Source organism: Leopardus geoffroyi, chromosome B3 (assembly GCF_018350155.1).
Source record: "Leopardus geoffroyi isolate Oge1 chromosome B3, O.geoffroyi_Oge1_pat1.0, whole genome shotgun sequence".
NCBI classification, from domain to species: domain Eukaryota; kingdom Metazoa; phylum Chordata; class Mammalia; order Carnivora; family Felidae; genus Leopardus; species Leopardus geoffroyi.
The window spans coordinates 30,878,549-30,893,747 of NC_059337.1; the positions used below are offsets into that span (position 1 = coordinate 30,878,549).

Consider the following 15,199-nt stretch of genomic DNA (forward strand, 5'->3'; position numbering starts at 1 on the left):
GGAGCGCCTGGGTGGTTCAGTCGGTTAAGCGTCCAACTCTTGATTTCAGCTCGGGTCATGATCTCATGGTTGTGAGATCAAGCCTGTAGGCGGGCTCCACACTGAGCGTGGAGACTGCTTAAGATTCTCTCTCTCTCTCTCTCTCTCTCTCTCTTTCTCTGCCCCTCCCCAGCTCAAATGCGCACTCTCTCTCTCTCTCAAAATAAATACATAAAATAAAAATAAAAATAAAAAACAAATGAACAAACAAACAATAACAGAAGCACAGTCATAAATACAGAGAACAAACTGGCAATTGTCGGGGGGGGGGGTGCAAAATAGGAAGGGGATTAAGAGGTATAAACTTCCAGTTATAAAATAAATACATCACAGGGATGAAAAGAACAGCACAGGGAATAGTCGATAATATTGTTATAACTTTGATGACAGATGGTAACTATACTCATTGTGGTGAGCCTTTTGTAATATATATATACCACTATGGTGTACATCTGAAACTAATATAATATATAATATTTATACATATAATATACATTATAATATATAATTTATAATTTTTTTAATAAGAAATGTTTAAAGGTGGGGAGGAGCTGGGAAGAGAGTGCTGGTGGGGTGGGGGTGGGAGCGGGCTAGAGCAGGCAGGTGTGAAAGAAGGATTCTGTTGAGAGAAGGGAGGGGACAGCGCTCTGGGGCACTCTTCCACCCATCTGCTGGACAGAGAAGCTGAGGCCAGGCGATGCAGATGCTGGGGCCAGGCAGAGAGTGGGCAGAGTCTCCGGGGTTGGACGTTCTGTCTCAGGAGTGCCCTCTCTCCTGTGGTTTGGGACAAGACTGATGTTGTTGCCTGGCGGGGGAGCCAAGAGGAGCAGGGCTCAAAAGCTTTTAGGTGGGAGCTAAATCCGGGGCCAGATTTCCAGGAGTCAGCCCCAGGAAGTTGAGACACCTGCATTCAGGTGTTAGGATGCCCGGGGTTCTAGTCCCAAAGGGCCAGGGACCTACACTCCCCCTCGGGCCTTGTAAGAACCACTTCCGGCTCTGAGCCACAGTTTTCTCCTCCATAAAATGAGGGGTGGGGGGAGTGGTTCTCACTCACCTCACAGGGTTATTTTGAAGCAAATGATACTGTGGGATTGAGAATCCCTCCTGCCTTGTGGGAGAGTCTAGAACATCTCTCCTTTACAGGCTGGGAAGTGGAGGCTCTGCAGGGCAGAGACTGTCAAGGTCACAATGCCAGAGGACACAGAGCAGTGCAGAACCTCAGACCAGTGCCTCTCTGTCCAAATGAAGACCCGAGGAGGCCTCAGAGAAAGCAGCCCCAAAGCAGTCTCTGTAGTGGTAGACAGCTGTCCTCGTAGGCCTGAAGCAGACACACACAGACACACACAGACACACACACACACACACACACACACCAATCCCTGCAGGGCAGGAGAGAGACAAGTGAGGTAGGTGAGGGGGCTTGCCCAGCTCAGGTCTCCTCCCAGAGGGGGTCTCCTGGAGCCCTTGGGTCAGAGCTCAGGGAGGGCTTGGATCTAGGCTCCTCTGCGACTTTGTTCCAAAACTCCAGGGTGGAGCCTGGGTCTAACGGAGCTGTAAGGGTCCTCTCACCCCTGCCCGGGGAGGAGGCAGCCCAGCACGGGCCCTTTAAGAAAGTCGGGGGTGAGGGGGGCCAACGGGGGAGCCCCAGCCTGAAACCGGAGCGCGGGTCGGCGCCTGCCCCGCCCCCGGAGTTAACTAAGGCGGTGGCGGCGCGGCAGCTCCAGAGCCCCAGCCCGCGGCGTAGAGCAGCCTTGTCTCAGCCCGCGCCTTGGCGCCTTCGGTGTCCGGGCTCCCTACTGCCACTCTGCTCGGCTCCTCCTCGCAAATCCTGCTGCATAGCCGGGCCGCGATGAGCTCCAGCCAGCAGCCTCCGCCTCCAGCCCCTGCCCTGGCCCTGGCCGTGGCTTTGACCCTGGTCATGTTGGCCAGACCTTCATCCGCAGGTGAGTAAGGGGCCTGAGACCCTCAACCCAGACTGCCAGAGCTGTGGGGGGCTCCTGAGGTAGAAAAATGGGACAAGAGGGCCCAGAAGTAGCCCCCACTGGGAGACAAGCTCCTGCCATTCCCGGCTGGGCTCTCTGGGAGTTCCAGTCCGGGGTAGAAGCAAGATCCCCCCGTGATAGCTCTCCATCTTGAGGCTTCTGTGGGCTCTGGCTGTCTGAGGCTGGCCCCGGTCGGTCGGCCTAGGGTGTGGCCTCCGTGCAGGATAGTCCGCTACACCCAGTGGGGCTGCCCAATGCTGTCTGGGCTCCCTGAGCCCAGCAGGCTTTTGGTGACGGCACTGGTGCCCACAGGACACTCAGCGACAGCAAGAAGCCAGTACCCCAGCCTCAGCAGTCCAGGCCAGGAATGGTGAGAAATGGGCAGGGAGCCACCCTGCCCCACCCTCCATGGGGTCCCACATGTACCTCAGTCTCTCCCGCCTGCCGCTTCCTCTGGTCTCCTCCAACCACTCTGGGACCCTGCTCAGCCCCAGGTGCATTTGACTGTACGGCCTCTTCACCACCTTCCTCCTGCTCTCCTCTCTAGCTCCTGTCTCCTCTCCCCACTCTCCTAACTCAGAAGGCCTGGTTAGTGACAGGCTCAGCCTCCTAGAGCCCCTCAGATATCCTGCACCCCGGCAGGAGCTCGTCCCTCAGACAGCCCTGGGCAACCCCCACCACATTTCCCTGTCCCCACCATTGGTGCTTGACCCCAGCAGAGACTGAGTGGCAGTTCACCTTCTGAGAGGCACTAGGGTGCATGTCCTTTCTGTTAAATGCCAGAAGTCCGCGATCACAGCATTCTCCTTGAGGTAAGGCCATAAGAACTGTGGCCTCGGGGCCTATCAGTCATTACTACCCATGTATGAATCATACTCATGTATGTAGTGCTTCAGCCTACATCTTTCAGGACCATTCCCAAAAGCAACTTTGAACAGAAGGGCCTGAATCTCCCTTCCAGGGGTCCAGGCCACACCCTGCTCCCCATCACATAGGGAAGCCAGCTCTAATGGACAGCATCACGAGGTACCCAAAGGGGAAATGAGTCAGGGGAGGGGCTGAGTCAGAGCTAGATCCCCAGGCTCCTTGCTTCTGTTCCCAGGGACCCCCTCCTTCAAAGTCTCGGGGTCTGGGTGATGGGCTGGGCCTCTGGAGAGGGGGGAAGGGGCCATCTGAGGTGACTGGAGAAGGGTGCTTATCCAACCTGCAGACTCCAGCCAAGAGATTCCAGCACCCCCATCTCCTTGGGCTTCAACCGAGAGCCATTCTCAAATACCTTCTCAGCAACAAAAACATACAAGCATGGTGCTGGGCAATGAGGAGTACACAGAAATGGATAGGCTAAACTTGAACTCTTTCAGGAGACAGAAAAGCAAATTAAAACTCAAACAGCAGATCCTATCATGTCTGCAAAGATCCAGATGAAGAGTATGGGGAAGAGAAATTGACAGGCAAGCTGGGGCAGGGCCTAGGGTGATCCTTGAGCCAAGGCTCGGAGGATGGGAAGGGGGTCAGTATTCTAGGCAGGAGCTCCGCCTGAGCTAAGGCACTGAGGTGGATATGAGCAGATCATGTTGAGATAGGAAGACCAGCAGCCTGGTTAGAAGGCATATTTTGAGCACAAGCCAGGAAGAGCCATTGGACTGGGGCACAGAATCCTTAAATGGCAGAATACGGCCCACAGCCTATGTTCTGTTGGCAACAGGGAACCGATGAAGATTTTAGAGCAGAAAAGTGGCATGGCACCAGTGGGGTTTTATAATGTTAAGCCAATCCCTACCTTTAGGAAGAATTTGGAAGTGGGGAGGGGGCAGGAGGGCTGGAATCTTCTCCCCCACTCCCAGGCAGATTCCCCTTCAATAACCCCATCTCTGTCACCATGCCTGCCTTACTTCCCTCTCCTGGTAGGATCAGCCCCCCTACCTGAGGAAGGCATCACTCCCATCCTTACTGGAAACCCCAAGCCCAAAGGCCCTCGAGGTCTCAGGTATCAGAGTGAGGCGCACTGGGATGTTTTCCCTACGTTCATCAACATTCCAGAGCACCTAGGCCATGAGGCCTGGGAATCAAGCCCCATTGGAGACCATCTGGGCCAAACTTCCAATGGTACAGACTGGGAAACTCAGACCCCTGAAAGGGAGCAAAGTGTTCTAGGTCCCACAGAGAATCCTGGCAGCCCAGGAAGAGCCCCCATCCCTGCTCTGAGGGAGCTCCCCACCTGCGTGGGACCTTAGGCTAGAGCCATGCTGACACAGTGTGGATGATAGGTGTGGTGTCCAGCTCCTTCCGAGCCCTATGGGAGGCCTTCAGCAGAGGGACAAGCAGTGCAGGAGATTGGGTTTGAGCTGATGTGGAGATGGCATTCCAGTCAGAGGAACAGCATGAGTAAAACTGAGAGGTCAGAGTGAACACAGAGCCCGCGGGGCCAGTGGCCCCCATACCTCTTACCTGGCTGGCACAGCTGACTTTGAAAGACAGAAGGTGAAAGACAGAAGGTTGAAGTCGGACTGGGTGGGGCAGGAGTTCCTGGTAAGGAGGGTTCTGCATTCCCCGCGTGAGGACTCTGAACTGACGGGGGCAGCTTAGAGAACAGGGCCACAGAGGCATCAAGTGCAAGGAATTGAATCAGGGTAGATTCTTCTGCCTCTAGGGATCCTCGGGGGTACCAGTGGTACTGGAGACAGCCTCTGAGGCACACGAGCATGTGTGTGTGTGTGTGTGTGTGTGTGTGTGTGTGTGTGTGTGTGTATGCGCAGGTGAGTTCACTGCCCCTGGGACCTCTGGGGCAGGGCAGAGGCCAGGCCCTTGGCCCGGGCCACCCAGACTCTGGAAAAGCTGTTCAAGAACCAAGTATAACTGAGCCACCCCTCACCCAACGTTCGCCTGCCCTCCAGGGCAGGACAAGAAGGGTCTTTCAGTGCTGCCTGCCCGGCGGCTGTGGAGGGGGCTGCCAGGTGGGCCAGGCGGCTGGCAGTGACTGCAGGAGGGGAGCAGGCTGTGCGTGGAGCTTTCAAAGGAAGCGTATAGGCTGCTTCTGGGAACTGGGCGAGCTGCCCAGGAGGGGGCAGGCAGGGGAGGGGGAGTTGGAAATAGCCCTGACGTACACACTCACTGGCGCACACAGATGTGGGTGTGCACGTGAGTATGCACAACTACGTCCACAGCCAGCTCACTCACAGCCCTGGGCTGGGCAGTGCCCGGGATGAGGAGGCGAGGACAGGAGGGGGGCAGGGGGTGCCGTGCTGTGCTGTGGCTCCTACTCAGTGCCAGGAACGAATGAACAAGGAGCCTTCCTCCAGGACTCGAGCCTGCTCCCCTGCTGGTCCCTCTGCTCCTTCACAGCCTCTCCCCAACTCCTGACCCCACCCTGCTCCCCTCTTGCCTCCACTGTACTCCCTGCCCCAGCATATGTCCAGTTTCAAAAGTACTACATTATCATTATTACTCAACGTACGTGAGTGATTTTAGAATGAGCTGGGTTTGTGTGAACAACTTTGTACTTGGATTCTCCCCAGGGTAGGGGCTCCTAGCTCTCTTGGCTTCTCAGAAGGGCGCATCATTCCCAACAAGGGAGAGGGTGGAGCCATCTTACAATTGGGCCCCTACCTCCAGAGACATCCCATGGGGGACACTAACCATGTTGGGCCGCAGCCTCACAGCAGCGCTGCAAGTCAAGAAACATTCCCATTTTATAGATGAGGAAACTGAGGCTCACAGAAATGCAGGGCCCGGCCTTAGGCAACTCTCTGGACACACAGGCCACAGTGTTACCACTCAACAACAGCCCAGATCGGGCCAGGAAGGTAGTCACCCAGCAGTGGGCCCAGGCACCGCCCCCCCCCAGTAGGGAAGAGAGACAGGTCTTCAAGGGAGAAACAGCTCCTGTGTCGCTATACCCCACCTCTCCGGACCCTCACTGCTTTGTCACAGCATAAGCAGATCCTCTTCAGGAAAGTCCCCTACCCCCCTTGAGGGTTGCGGTGGCAAATGAAGCCATGATCGCCTCAGATGTAGGGCAGCAGCACTGAGGGCTGCCATCAAGGTGGCCTGGTGGCATGGCTCCCCAAGCTCTGAACAGTGCCTGTCCTGTTGACCATTCCTTCCTCCCGCCGAGCTGCTGCCCAGACCCAGCCATTCCCAGCCTGTGGTGGAGCCAGCTCTGGTGGCTCCGATGTGCTTGAGCCAGGCCTCCGGCCACGGCTCGTGCTAATCCATTTCAGTGTGTGTCTCCCTCATGGCTTACTAGTCATGGTGGGTCAGTGAGCTGCCTCCCCCCCCAGGCCTTACTACAGGGGTTCCCCACCCCAGATGAGTCCCCCCCATGGTTCGTAAGGAAACTGGGGCCCAGGGAGGGGAGGCTACTTTCTCAGAATCACATACCAAGTCTTAGCAGGGTGGGGGCTAGCCTCCCTGCCCCGTGTCCTTGTATCCTGTTTTGGGTGGTGGCCTTGCCACAGGACCTTCCTGCAGGCAGACCAGGGGTATCCACTGCCTTGCTCCACACAGGACTGAGCCCACAGAAGGGCATATTGATCACTGAGTCAACCAGGGGTTTTCAGACTATGCCCAAGGTGTTCCGGGCTTTACATTCAGAGGTAGCTAAGCCCGGGAATGTGGAAAGCCGGCCCCACCCCAATTCACGCATAGCAGCTCCATGAGCATGTTTACAGATTTGGGTTTTGTGTAGGATGTGGTTTTGGCAAAGTGTTCTGTGGCTTTTTAAAAAAATGGAAAAAAAGACTTGAAAACCAAGGAATTGCTTTGAGTTGAAACATACTGAGAGCAGGGGAGACTCAGGTCAGATAGAAGGAAGAACTTCTTGGCTTTCAAAGAATCCATATCAAAACGGATACCAAGGGCCCCTGGAAGATGTCCTTTCCCAGATGGAACAGGTCTGGGGGCCTGAAGGCAGGGAGCAGAACACAATCCCAGCTTTCTCCCAGCCACGGATGGGGACTGGCCTCTGCTGCCCCAACATCCCATTCCTGCTGTTCCTAGAAACAAACGGGACATTCCTGAGCATCCTGTAGAGGCCCAAAGACACCTGCTGTGCCCTCCCTCCCCCTCCGATATATCAGCCTCGGCATTCAGTGTCATCCTGTGTCCCAAAGAGTGGCTGATGAACTCGGCCATCAGGTAATAATCCATAATCCCTGGCACTCCTCCACCTTTGTTCAAGCTGTTCCCTGGAACTGGTCTTCTCTGTTTCTCCTCATCCTTCAAGGTCTAGCTCCAGCACCTCCACCTCTGTGGACCTTTTCCAACCATTGATTGCTGAGGGCCACAGCCTGGTCTTCTCCTTCCTGGGGCCCTGCCCTCCTTCACTATGGGATTACAGGCCTTTCTGCCCCCTAGTCCATGACTTCCATCAGTACGATGCCCAATAGGTACATGTACATGCATGCGTGCACACACACACACACACACACACACACACACCATATAGTGCTGCTCAGCAGCCAGGCTCAAGGCCTAGCAAGGAGAGTATCCAACCCTGCAGCCAGCGATCCTGGGGGAAACCTCCAACTCAGGATTCATACCCCCCAACTCCAGGGCCGAAGCAGGGCCTCTGGCCTGGGCCAGCCTGCTCTCTGGGGAGATGGTGGGGGCTGGAGAGAGGAGACCAACTTCCTTTCCCACCTAAGAGCAACCCTCCCCCACCCACATTTCAGGAAGGGCCAGCTATAAATATCAGTGGGCCCAGGATGCTGATTCCCACGACTCCAACCCCTCCCTGCTCCTTCCCTGTGCACAGCAGCTGGGGCCAGCCCAGCTCTCCTGCAGTTGGAGGCTGGCCAGGCCGGCCTCAGGCCCAGACACACACACACACACACACACACACACACACACACACACACTTCCCACCATGGTCAGGGAAGGAACAAATCACCCTTTTTGGGTGCCTTGGAGCAGCTAAGAGTGTGCCTTCTCCCGCCCTTCAGTCCTGACTCACTCCACCTCTCCCTCCTCGGAGTCCTCATCTCCAGGAACCTCTACAGGGCTGGGGGAGGCAGGAGAACAGGCACACAGTGGTAAGGAACACGGTATTAGAGAGCCGAGGATCAAATTCCAGCCCTACCACTTGATGCATGACCTCAGGAAGTGATTTGACCTTTCTGAGCTTCAGTCTTCTCTGTAAAATGGGGATAAATGATTCCTACCTCCTACGTGTGTTGAGGACTCAAGCCTTTTGCCAGAGTAAATGCTTAGTAGGTACCCGCTCCTGAGGTTGCATTTTCTGTTATTATCATTTTCTTCTGCAGTAGGGGCAGCCTAGCAATAAGGGGATTTTTTGAGAAAGGTTCCAGGGTAGGGGATTGGATGAGGCAGCCCTGTGAGCAAGTCTGTGTGGGACTCAGTGACATGGAAAAGGGGAGGTGGGTTCTCAAGGGAGCTCTCAGCCGGCTGCTGTCTGCCCAGAACCCTTCAGAAAGGGGGAGGGGGTCCTGCATCCGGCCAACTCCCTGGACAGAGGCCCAAACACCTCTCCCACTGCGAGGAGCAGCAGGACAGCCCTTCCCAGCCCCATCCCAAAGCCTAACAGCCCCTCAGATGGATCATTGGCCCTGGGTGCAACACAATCAATATGTGTTGAAAGAATGAGCAAATGAGACTCAGACTCTGAGAGCAGATGGGTGGGAATGAATGAGCAGGCACCGGGAACTTTTGTAGGATGGGGAGCCTGGACACCCATCTTTTCCCTGCTCCCTGCCCAAGCCTGGGGCCCCTCTGGAGGTCAGGGTGGAAGGCAGGGCCTGGTGACGTGAAATGGCTTCCACAGCTCCCATGGGGCTGTTGCACTGCTCCTTAAGCACAGTCACTGCATCATGAGGAACAGAATCCAGACTGAAGGAGTGAAGGACCCTCTCTGCCTTGAGCTGCTTGGACCCATTGGGGGTGTTGGTGATGCCCAAGTCCGTGTATGTGTGAGACCAGAGCTGGCGGAGGTGAGAGGAAGTGAGTCTCGGAAACTGGCTGCAGAGAGTGCCAGCTGTAGGTACACTCTAGATAAGAGGCTGGGCAGGGGCTGGGCACTCAGGTTAAGATCCGGGTGTGTGGGCATCCTCTGCCTTCACCCCCATAGCCTCTTCTCAAAAGACCACTGGGCACAGCTCAGCCAGCTCCCCGGATGTTCTAATAGAATCCAGGCACCCGCCCCCGGCTGAGGCTCCATCTTTCAGCATCTGGCGCCCGTGTGCTTCCGGCCATCCATCTGAAGCCCAGCTGAGCTCCACCAGAGTCAGGTACTCAGATGGGGGCCTGTCCCTTCAACTGTTGACAGCCTTGAGGCAGGAGAGATGTTGTAGGGACCGGAGCCAGCTGTGCAACCACAGCCCTTGGGATACCTAGCCCTGCTGTGTGGCTTTGGGCAGACTCTCCCTCTCCGGGCCTCTGGGTAGAATATTCAGTCCCCAAGGTCAGCTGTAAAATTCTGAGCTCAAACCTCTTGAGAATAGGACAGGGGGCTCTGCTTCTGTCCAGAGACAGCCAGCTGCTTGTCTGGGGCCATACAGCAAAGTGGGCTGGGCCTGGAAGGGGGGCGGAGAGGCGGCCCAGCCTGCCTGAGCTCCCCGGCACCTAGAAACCATTTTCCCAAGTTGGCATGAAGCGCGGGGTCTCTCCCAGGATGAGGGTAGCGGCCCTCCTCCACCCCCGGTTCCCATCTTCCACCCCCTTGCCCCAGCCCCACCCTACCAAAAATAAACCCAGACCACCCCATTTTGTACCAGCCGGACCCACCCAGCCCCTCCAGAGCCAGTTGAGTCACCGCTCCAAGCTGCTCCTTTTTTTAACTGTCTGAGTCACTGGTTGTGGCCGTGGCTCCATGACACATGCCTCAGGCTACAGCCACGCCACAGCCTCCAACGGCACAACCAAGGGAGGGGTCCGAATAGAGGCTGGAGGCAGGTGTGAGCCCAGGCCGCAGCCTCTGCCAGTAACACCTCCAGGCCTGAGGGAATCCGCCCCCTAGCAAGCCAGGGTTCAGACCTGTCCCCAATGGCCCTGGCACTACCTTGCCTCATCAGCCCAGGACCGTCTTTCAGGGAATCTTGGTGACAAAGCCCATCGGGGTCCACCATGCCCCCACAGCTTTTCTTAGCCTCCAACAGGTCTGGCCCTCCCACCCTGAGACTGAGGGTCTCCAGGCCCTGGGCCCTGCAGTGGTGGGAGTGGGCAAGGCTTGGCCTCCTGGGGTGATGGGCACAGAGATGCTTAGTTCAGGCCGTTCCTTACTGGATCCAGCTCAGACCTTGACCACACTGCCCAGAGCACCATGAAGACTTTCTGTGGCACAGAGGCTTCCACTTGAAGTCTCTTCTGGCTTCTCTATCCCCTTCTCCACATGGTGTCAGCCAAGCTACAGGCCTCTCTTCCCCGACCCCTCTGTCTCTTCCCCGTGTCTGTCTCTCGGTCTCTGACCCTGCTCTGTTCCCTTTCCTTCACCCATCCCCGTCCCCGTGGCAACCCAGAGCACTGGCTCTGCATCCGGCAACCCCCAACAGGTCCTTCCTTGTCTTCCCAGCAGACACAACACACCCTCACCTCCACGCATTCCCACAAGGGGCTCTGGGCCCCAGGGACCAATCCTGAGAGAAATTTTCCATCCCCTCACCCAAGTCCTCTCCTTCCCCCACCCCAAAGCACAGGCTACATCCTGTCATCCTGTCACCCTGTCATCCTGTCATAGGGGATGTCAGGATCCCACGGGCACTTCCTCAGAGGCTGAGAAAGGGGGGCAGGGGGCCTGGGAATGGCCCCACCCCCAGCCCCTGCCTGAGCGGGAGCCTGCACAGCCTCAGCCCCAGCCATCTCCTGTCTGTGGCTATGGCCTCCAGCTATAAATAGGGGCTCTGATGCTATTTTCTTTAAAAACAAGCACCAGACTCTGTCACCACAGGCCCAGAAAAGCACTCCCTGGCTGGGGCAGTCCCCGACCTCGCCCCAGCCATTGTGTCCAGCCCCCTGCCTGGGCACTGGAGTGCTGGAGGGAGAGGAGGACTGAAGAGAAGCCGGGAGGTGAGACACAGTGGGGGAGAGAGCTGGGGCCAGCTTGCAGACGGAGCCCCTGCGGCTGGCTCAACCAGAGAGAACGCAGCTGCCCCTCTCCCCACGTTGGACCCCTCCCCCTGCTTCCCATCTCCCTTCACCAAGCAGAGCCAGTCTTGTTCCGGAGACACAGGGAGTTAGCAGAGAGTCCACAGTGGCACAACCCCCCAAGCCACAGCTGAGCATCTTTGCAGAGAAGAAACTTTGGGCTGTGGGGAAGGGTGGGGGAAGACTTCCTGTCCTGTCCGAAGGAGCAGGAGGGCATTCCACAGGCAGAGAGGGAAGAAGAGCTGGCCAGGCAGGAGGGCCAGCCTGCGCAAAGGCTGGGAGTGGGGACCTGTCAGTCGTGGATGGAAAACAGCCCAAGGTCTAGTGAGGCTGGCATGTGGGGTGTTCAAGGGAGGTGACCAGGAAAACCTGGCAGGGCTGGGGAAGGGTCACCCAGCACCTTCAGTGCCATACTAGGGTGGGGGCTTGATCGTGGGGCAATGAGGAGCCATCGAAGGCTTCCAGACAAGGGAAGATGACAGAGTGACTTTCAGTTTGGGTTAACTGTGGCTGCTATTAGCAAAACAAGGCAGGAACTTCATTGAGCCAGACAAGGGATGGTGACCATCTGCCTTGTGGGATGGCACAGAAGAGCAAGAGGGGGAGATGAATTTGAAAGAGAATTTGGGGGCAAGATGGTTGGAACATGGGGAAGGAGGAGGGAGAATGTCCAAAACGACTTTCAGATTTCCACCCAGCAGTGGGTGGGTGGTGAGGCCTTCTCTGGAAGGCCGGCAGGTTTGGGAACAGATGACACTGAGTCTGGCTGGAGCTGGGTGGGCTTGGGTGTGTCTGGTACAGATGTCTCTGGGGCATTGGCAGGTGGGTCCAGAGCCCCAGAGAGTTGGGCTTGTGGCCTCTTAGGCCAGAGGTGGCTGCACTATACCTGCTGTAGTGACCACACCTCTCTATCAGCCACTAACGGCTGAGCTGGGCTGGGCAAGCCAGGTTTGTGTCAGGCTCCCCATCCAGGCTGCACAGATGGGAAGACTGAAGCCAAAGAGAGCATGGCTGCATGTGGCTAGGAGGTGTTGGGGGAGTGGGGGGTGGGGGGTGGAGGTAGTCCCCGTCCCAAGCCCCTGCTTCCTCTGGTCTCCTGGACATGGGACTTCCACCTGTGGGATTATCCCCTTCGGATAGGGCAACTGAGGCAGAGGGAGCGGTGGCTTCTCCAGGACACACAGACTCTTGAGCACAAGCTGGGCCAAATTGGTCCAGGCCTGTGTCCAGACCAACAGTCATTGCTTCCGCTAACCCCCCTTCCCAGCTCACACACTCACTGTCTCCAAGCCCAGTCTGCCAGGCTCGGGGAAGCCCCAAGGCACCTCCCCAAGGGCCCTACCCCTAATGGTTTCACATCCCAGAGCTGAAAGGGAGCTCAGAGATGAGCAACAGGCTTCCACATGCTTTCTGACTCTGGATTCAGCCCAAGAGAGGGGGTGGCCCCACAGCCCCCCTGGGCCAGGCTTCTTGCGCACGCCCTTGCCTCTCCACCCTCTTCCCTGACCTCTAAGACCCCCAGTGGGCATGGCCGACACTTATCACTGGCTTTTGGAACATGCCATCCTTAGCCAGCCCTGGAGAAGAGCCCTCCCTGATCCAGCCAGCCCCAGAACCGGACCCGCGTCCAGCCACACCAGGAGAGGCCGGCTGCCAAGCCAACCATGGAAAGCAAATGCTCTCCCCTCCCTTCTTCGCTCTCCCCAACCCCAGGAGACCCTGAAAACAGGAAGGGAAAAAGTGTGTCTTCCCCAGGCAAGGGGCCAGCTCTCACACCCTCCTCCCGCTGCCCCACTTCCGATTCACACGCAACAATAACCCCCCCCCCCACTGCTTCTGTGTGCACATGCCCCTCCCTGATACCGCAACACCCAGCTCCAGAGCCCCGAGCACAGGGGCTCAAATCCAGCTCTGCCACTGCTCCTCCTGACGCCTTAGCACAGGTGGTGCCCTCTTTGAGCCTTAATTTCCTCACTGGTAAAATGGGAGCTACCTCACGGGACCCTGTTGGGGGAAGGGGCTGTTGAGCAGGCCCCATGCCAGGTGAGGAGGGTCCCTTGCTCTGTTTCTTCCCTGCGAGACCCCCTACCTCAGCCTGGGCCCTCTAAGAGGAGGGCCCCCCCATCCCTCCCAGGGCCAGGAAAGCTGGGGAAAAGAGATGTGGAAGAGGGCCTGGAAATCCAGCCATCTCCCTGCACAAGGAGGAAAAGTATAAGGCAAGGAAAAGCCTCTCAGAATTGCTCCATACCACAGCAGCCCCACCCCCTGTGCCTCAGGCTAGGGGAGCGACCGGGCTTCCTACAAAGATGCCATTGAGGCCCTGCTTCCTCCCCACCCCGGCCCTCCAGCCTGGGTGGACTCTGAGCTGCTTCTTCCAGCAAACCTCTCATTTTCCCTCCCACTTCCTCTGTGCCACACATGGCCCCAGGGTTGGGACATGTGGCTGGGAGCCCAGGGTACCAGCCCTGCCCCTGTCAGTGTCTATGGACCAAGTTTAGCATCGCCTAATCCACCAGTTCAGGGATACTCACCTTCTAGAAGAGGTCCCTAAATTGGAAATGTTTATATATATACATATATACATATATATCATATATATATATATATATATAGGAATATATATATAAATATACATATATATAGGAATATATATATAAGTATACATATATATATGTATATATATATATATATATATATATATATATATATATATACCCCTTGGCTTGGGTGGCTTCTAAGCTCTTGGTTAGAGGACGAGCCACTGAAGCCAGGGACCAGGGTCAGGATTCAGCCAATAGCTGAGGAAACTGTTGCCCTGCCGTGGTCTCCTTGACCTTGCAACCAAACAGAAGGTCAAGTGCCCTGACAGTGAGTCCTGTGGTTCAAGAGTTCTTGGAATGTAGAGGAACAGGCCCACATTGACCCCGGCCGAGGTTTCCATAGGGTTGAGATGAGGAGGCCATTTGCCGTGAGCACATAGAGCCTGGTGTCCCGCATTCCACTGGGAAGCTACTATCTGCCAAGAGGAACAGCTACTTGTCTAAGTTCCGTGTGACTTTGAACTAAACTACTGTTGTTCCTATGGGCGTGGCTTGTGGGGTAAGAGAGGAGCAGGTGGTCAGCAGGCCTCTGAGGTGGCCTTGGGTTATGGACTCTCAGGCTGGAAGCAGGGAGGCAGGAGAGCCAGAGCAGTGAGTGCTATGAGTCTGCAGGTGTGTGTGCATCTCCCAGGCAGCTAGCCCTGGCAGGTAGTAAGCATCTGGGCTTGGCTCTTGTGATCCCATTGTCACCACCATGAGCAGGTTATGTTGTCCCTTTGATCTGACCTGAAGTCTTTCCCTGTAACCTTCCCCCTGGTTACTCTCAGAGGTAATGAGCTTGGTGATAGCTCAGTTGAAAGGACTGAGCCTTGGGACGTGCTGAGGTGGGGGCTGACACCGAGTAGGCACAGGGTCAGGCATGCTCAGGAAGGGTCATGTCCAGTATCTAGAGCCAGACGGGACCCGCCGCGCCACATCCTCACCTGCCCCACACTCCCCTCCATACACGGTGATACGTGGCACTGACCTGCACTCAGTCACATTCGTGGCTATGTGCCACCCACTGTGACCATGCACAGGTCTTGGATGCTCTGGGGGACTGAGTATCAGCACACAGCATTGCTTTCCCAGCTCTGAAATGGAAGGGGGCAGTGCAGGGATCTTCAGCGCCACTGGCCCTGGGGTCTGTAGCTCTGGTTCTAAATAAGTTTCCATCCTTCCCAGCCTCCTCAGAAGTGCCCTGGCTTGGGGACAGAAAGCTGGTAAAGAAAAAGCACAACCCTTGGAGGCACAAGGGGAGGGGATCTGGCCTGAGTTCTGCGGGACCTGGGTGACCTCAGGGTGGGCCCAGCTGCTGGGGCAGGGCACCTGGCCCATCCTTACTCTCACACAGGGCCACCCACATTACACCCACAGGGGAGACAGAGAGCCCTTCATCCCTGCCTTGGCCCTCCTAGGGCACTCCCCCACAGCCCCCCTCTGACTTCTCAGAAGGACTCTCCCAGCCTCACCCCTGCCTGCCTAGGATGTGGATCTGGAACA

General features: G+C 56.6%; 1 protein-coding gene across 1 annotated transcript in view; it reads left to right on the top strand.

Moving 5' to 3' along the window:
* Positions 1-1,418: 1,418 nt before the first annotated feature.
* Positions 1,419-15,199, top strand: part of CSPG4 (chondroitin sulfate proteoglycan 4) — a 41,101-nt gene continuing 27,320 nt past the window's right edge. The window contains exon 1 of the mRNA XM_045449009.1: positions 1,419-1,982. Within this exon, the coding sequence (XP_045304965.1) occupies positions 1,889-1,982 (94 nt within the window). The 5' untranslated portion in view covers positions 1,419-1,888. The remainder of the gene's footprint in view (positions 1,983-15,199) is intronic.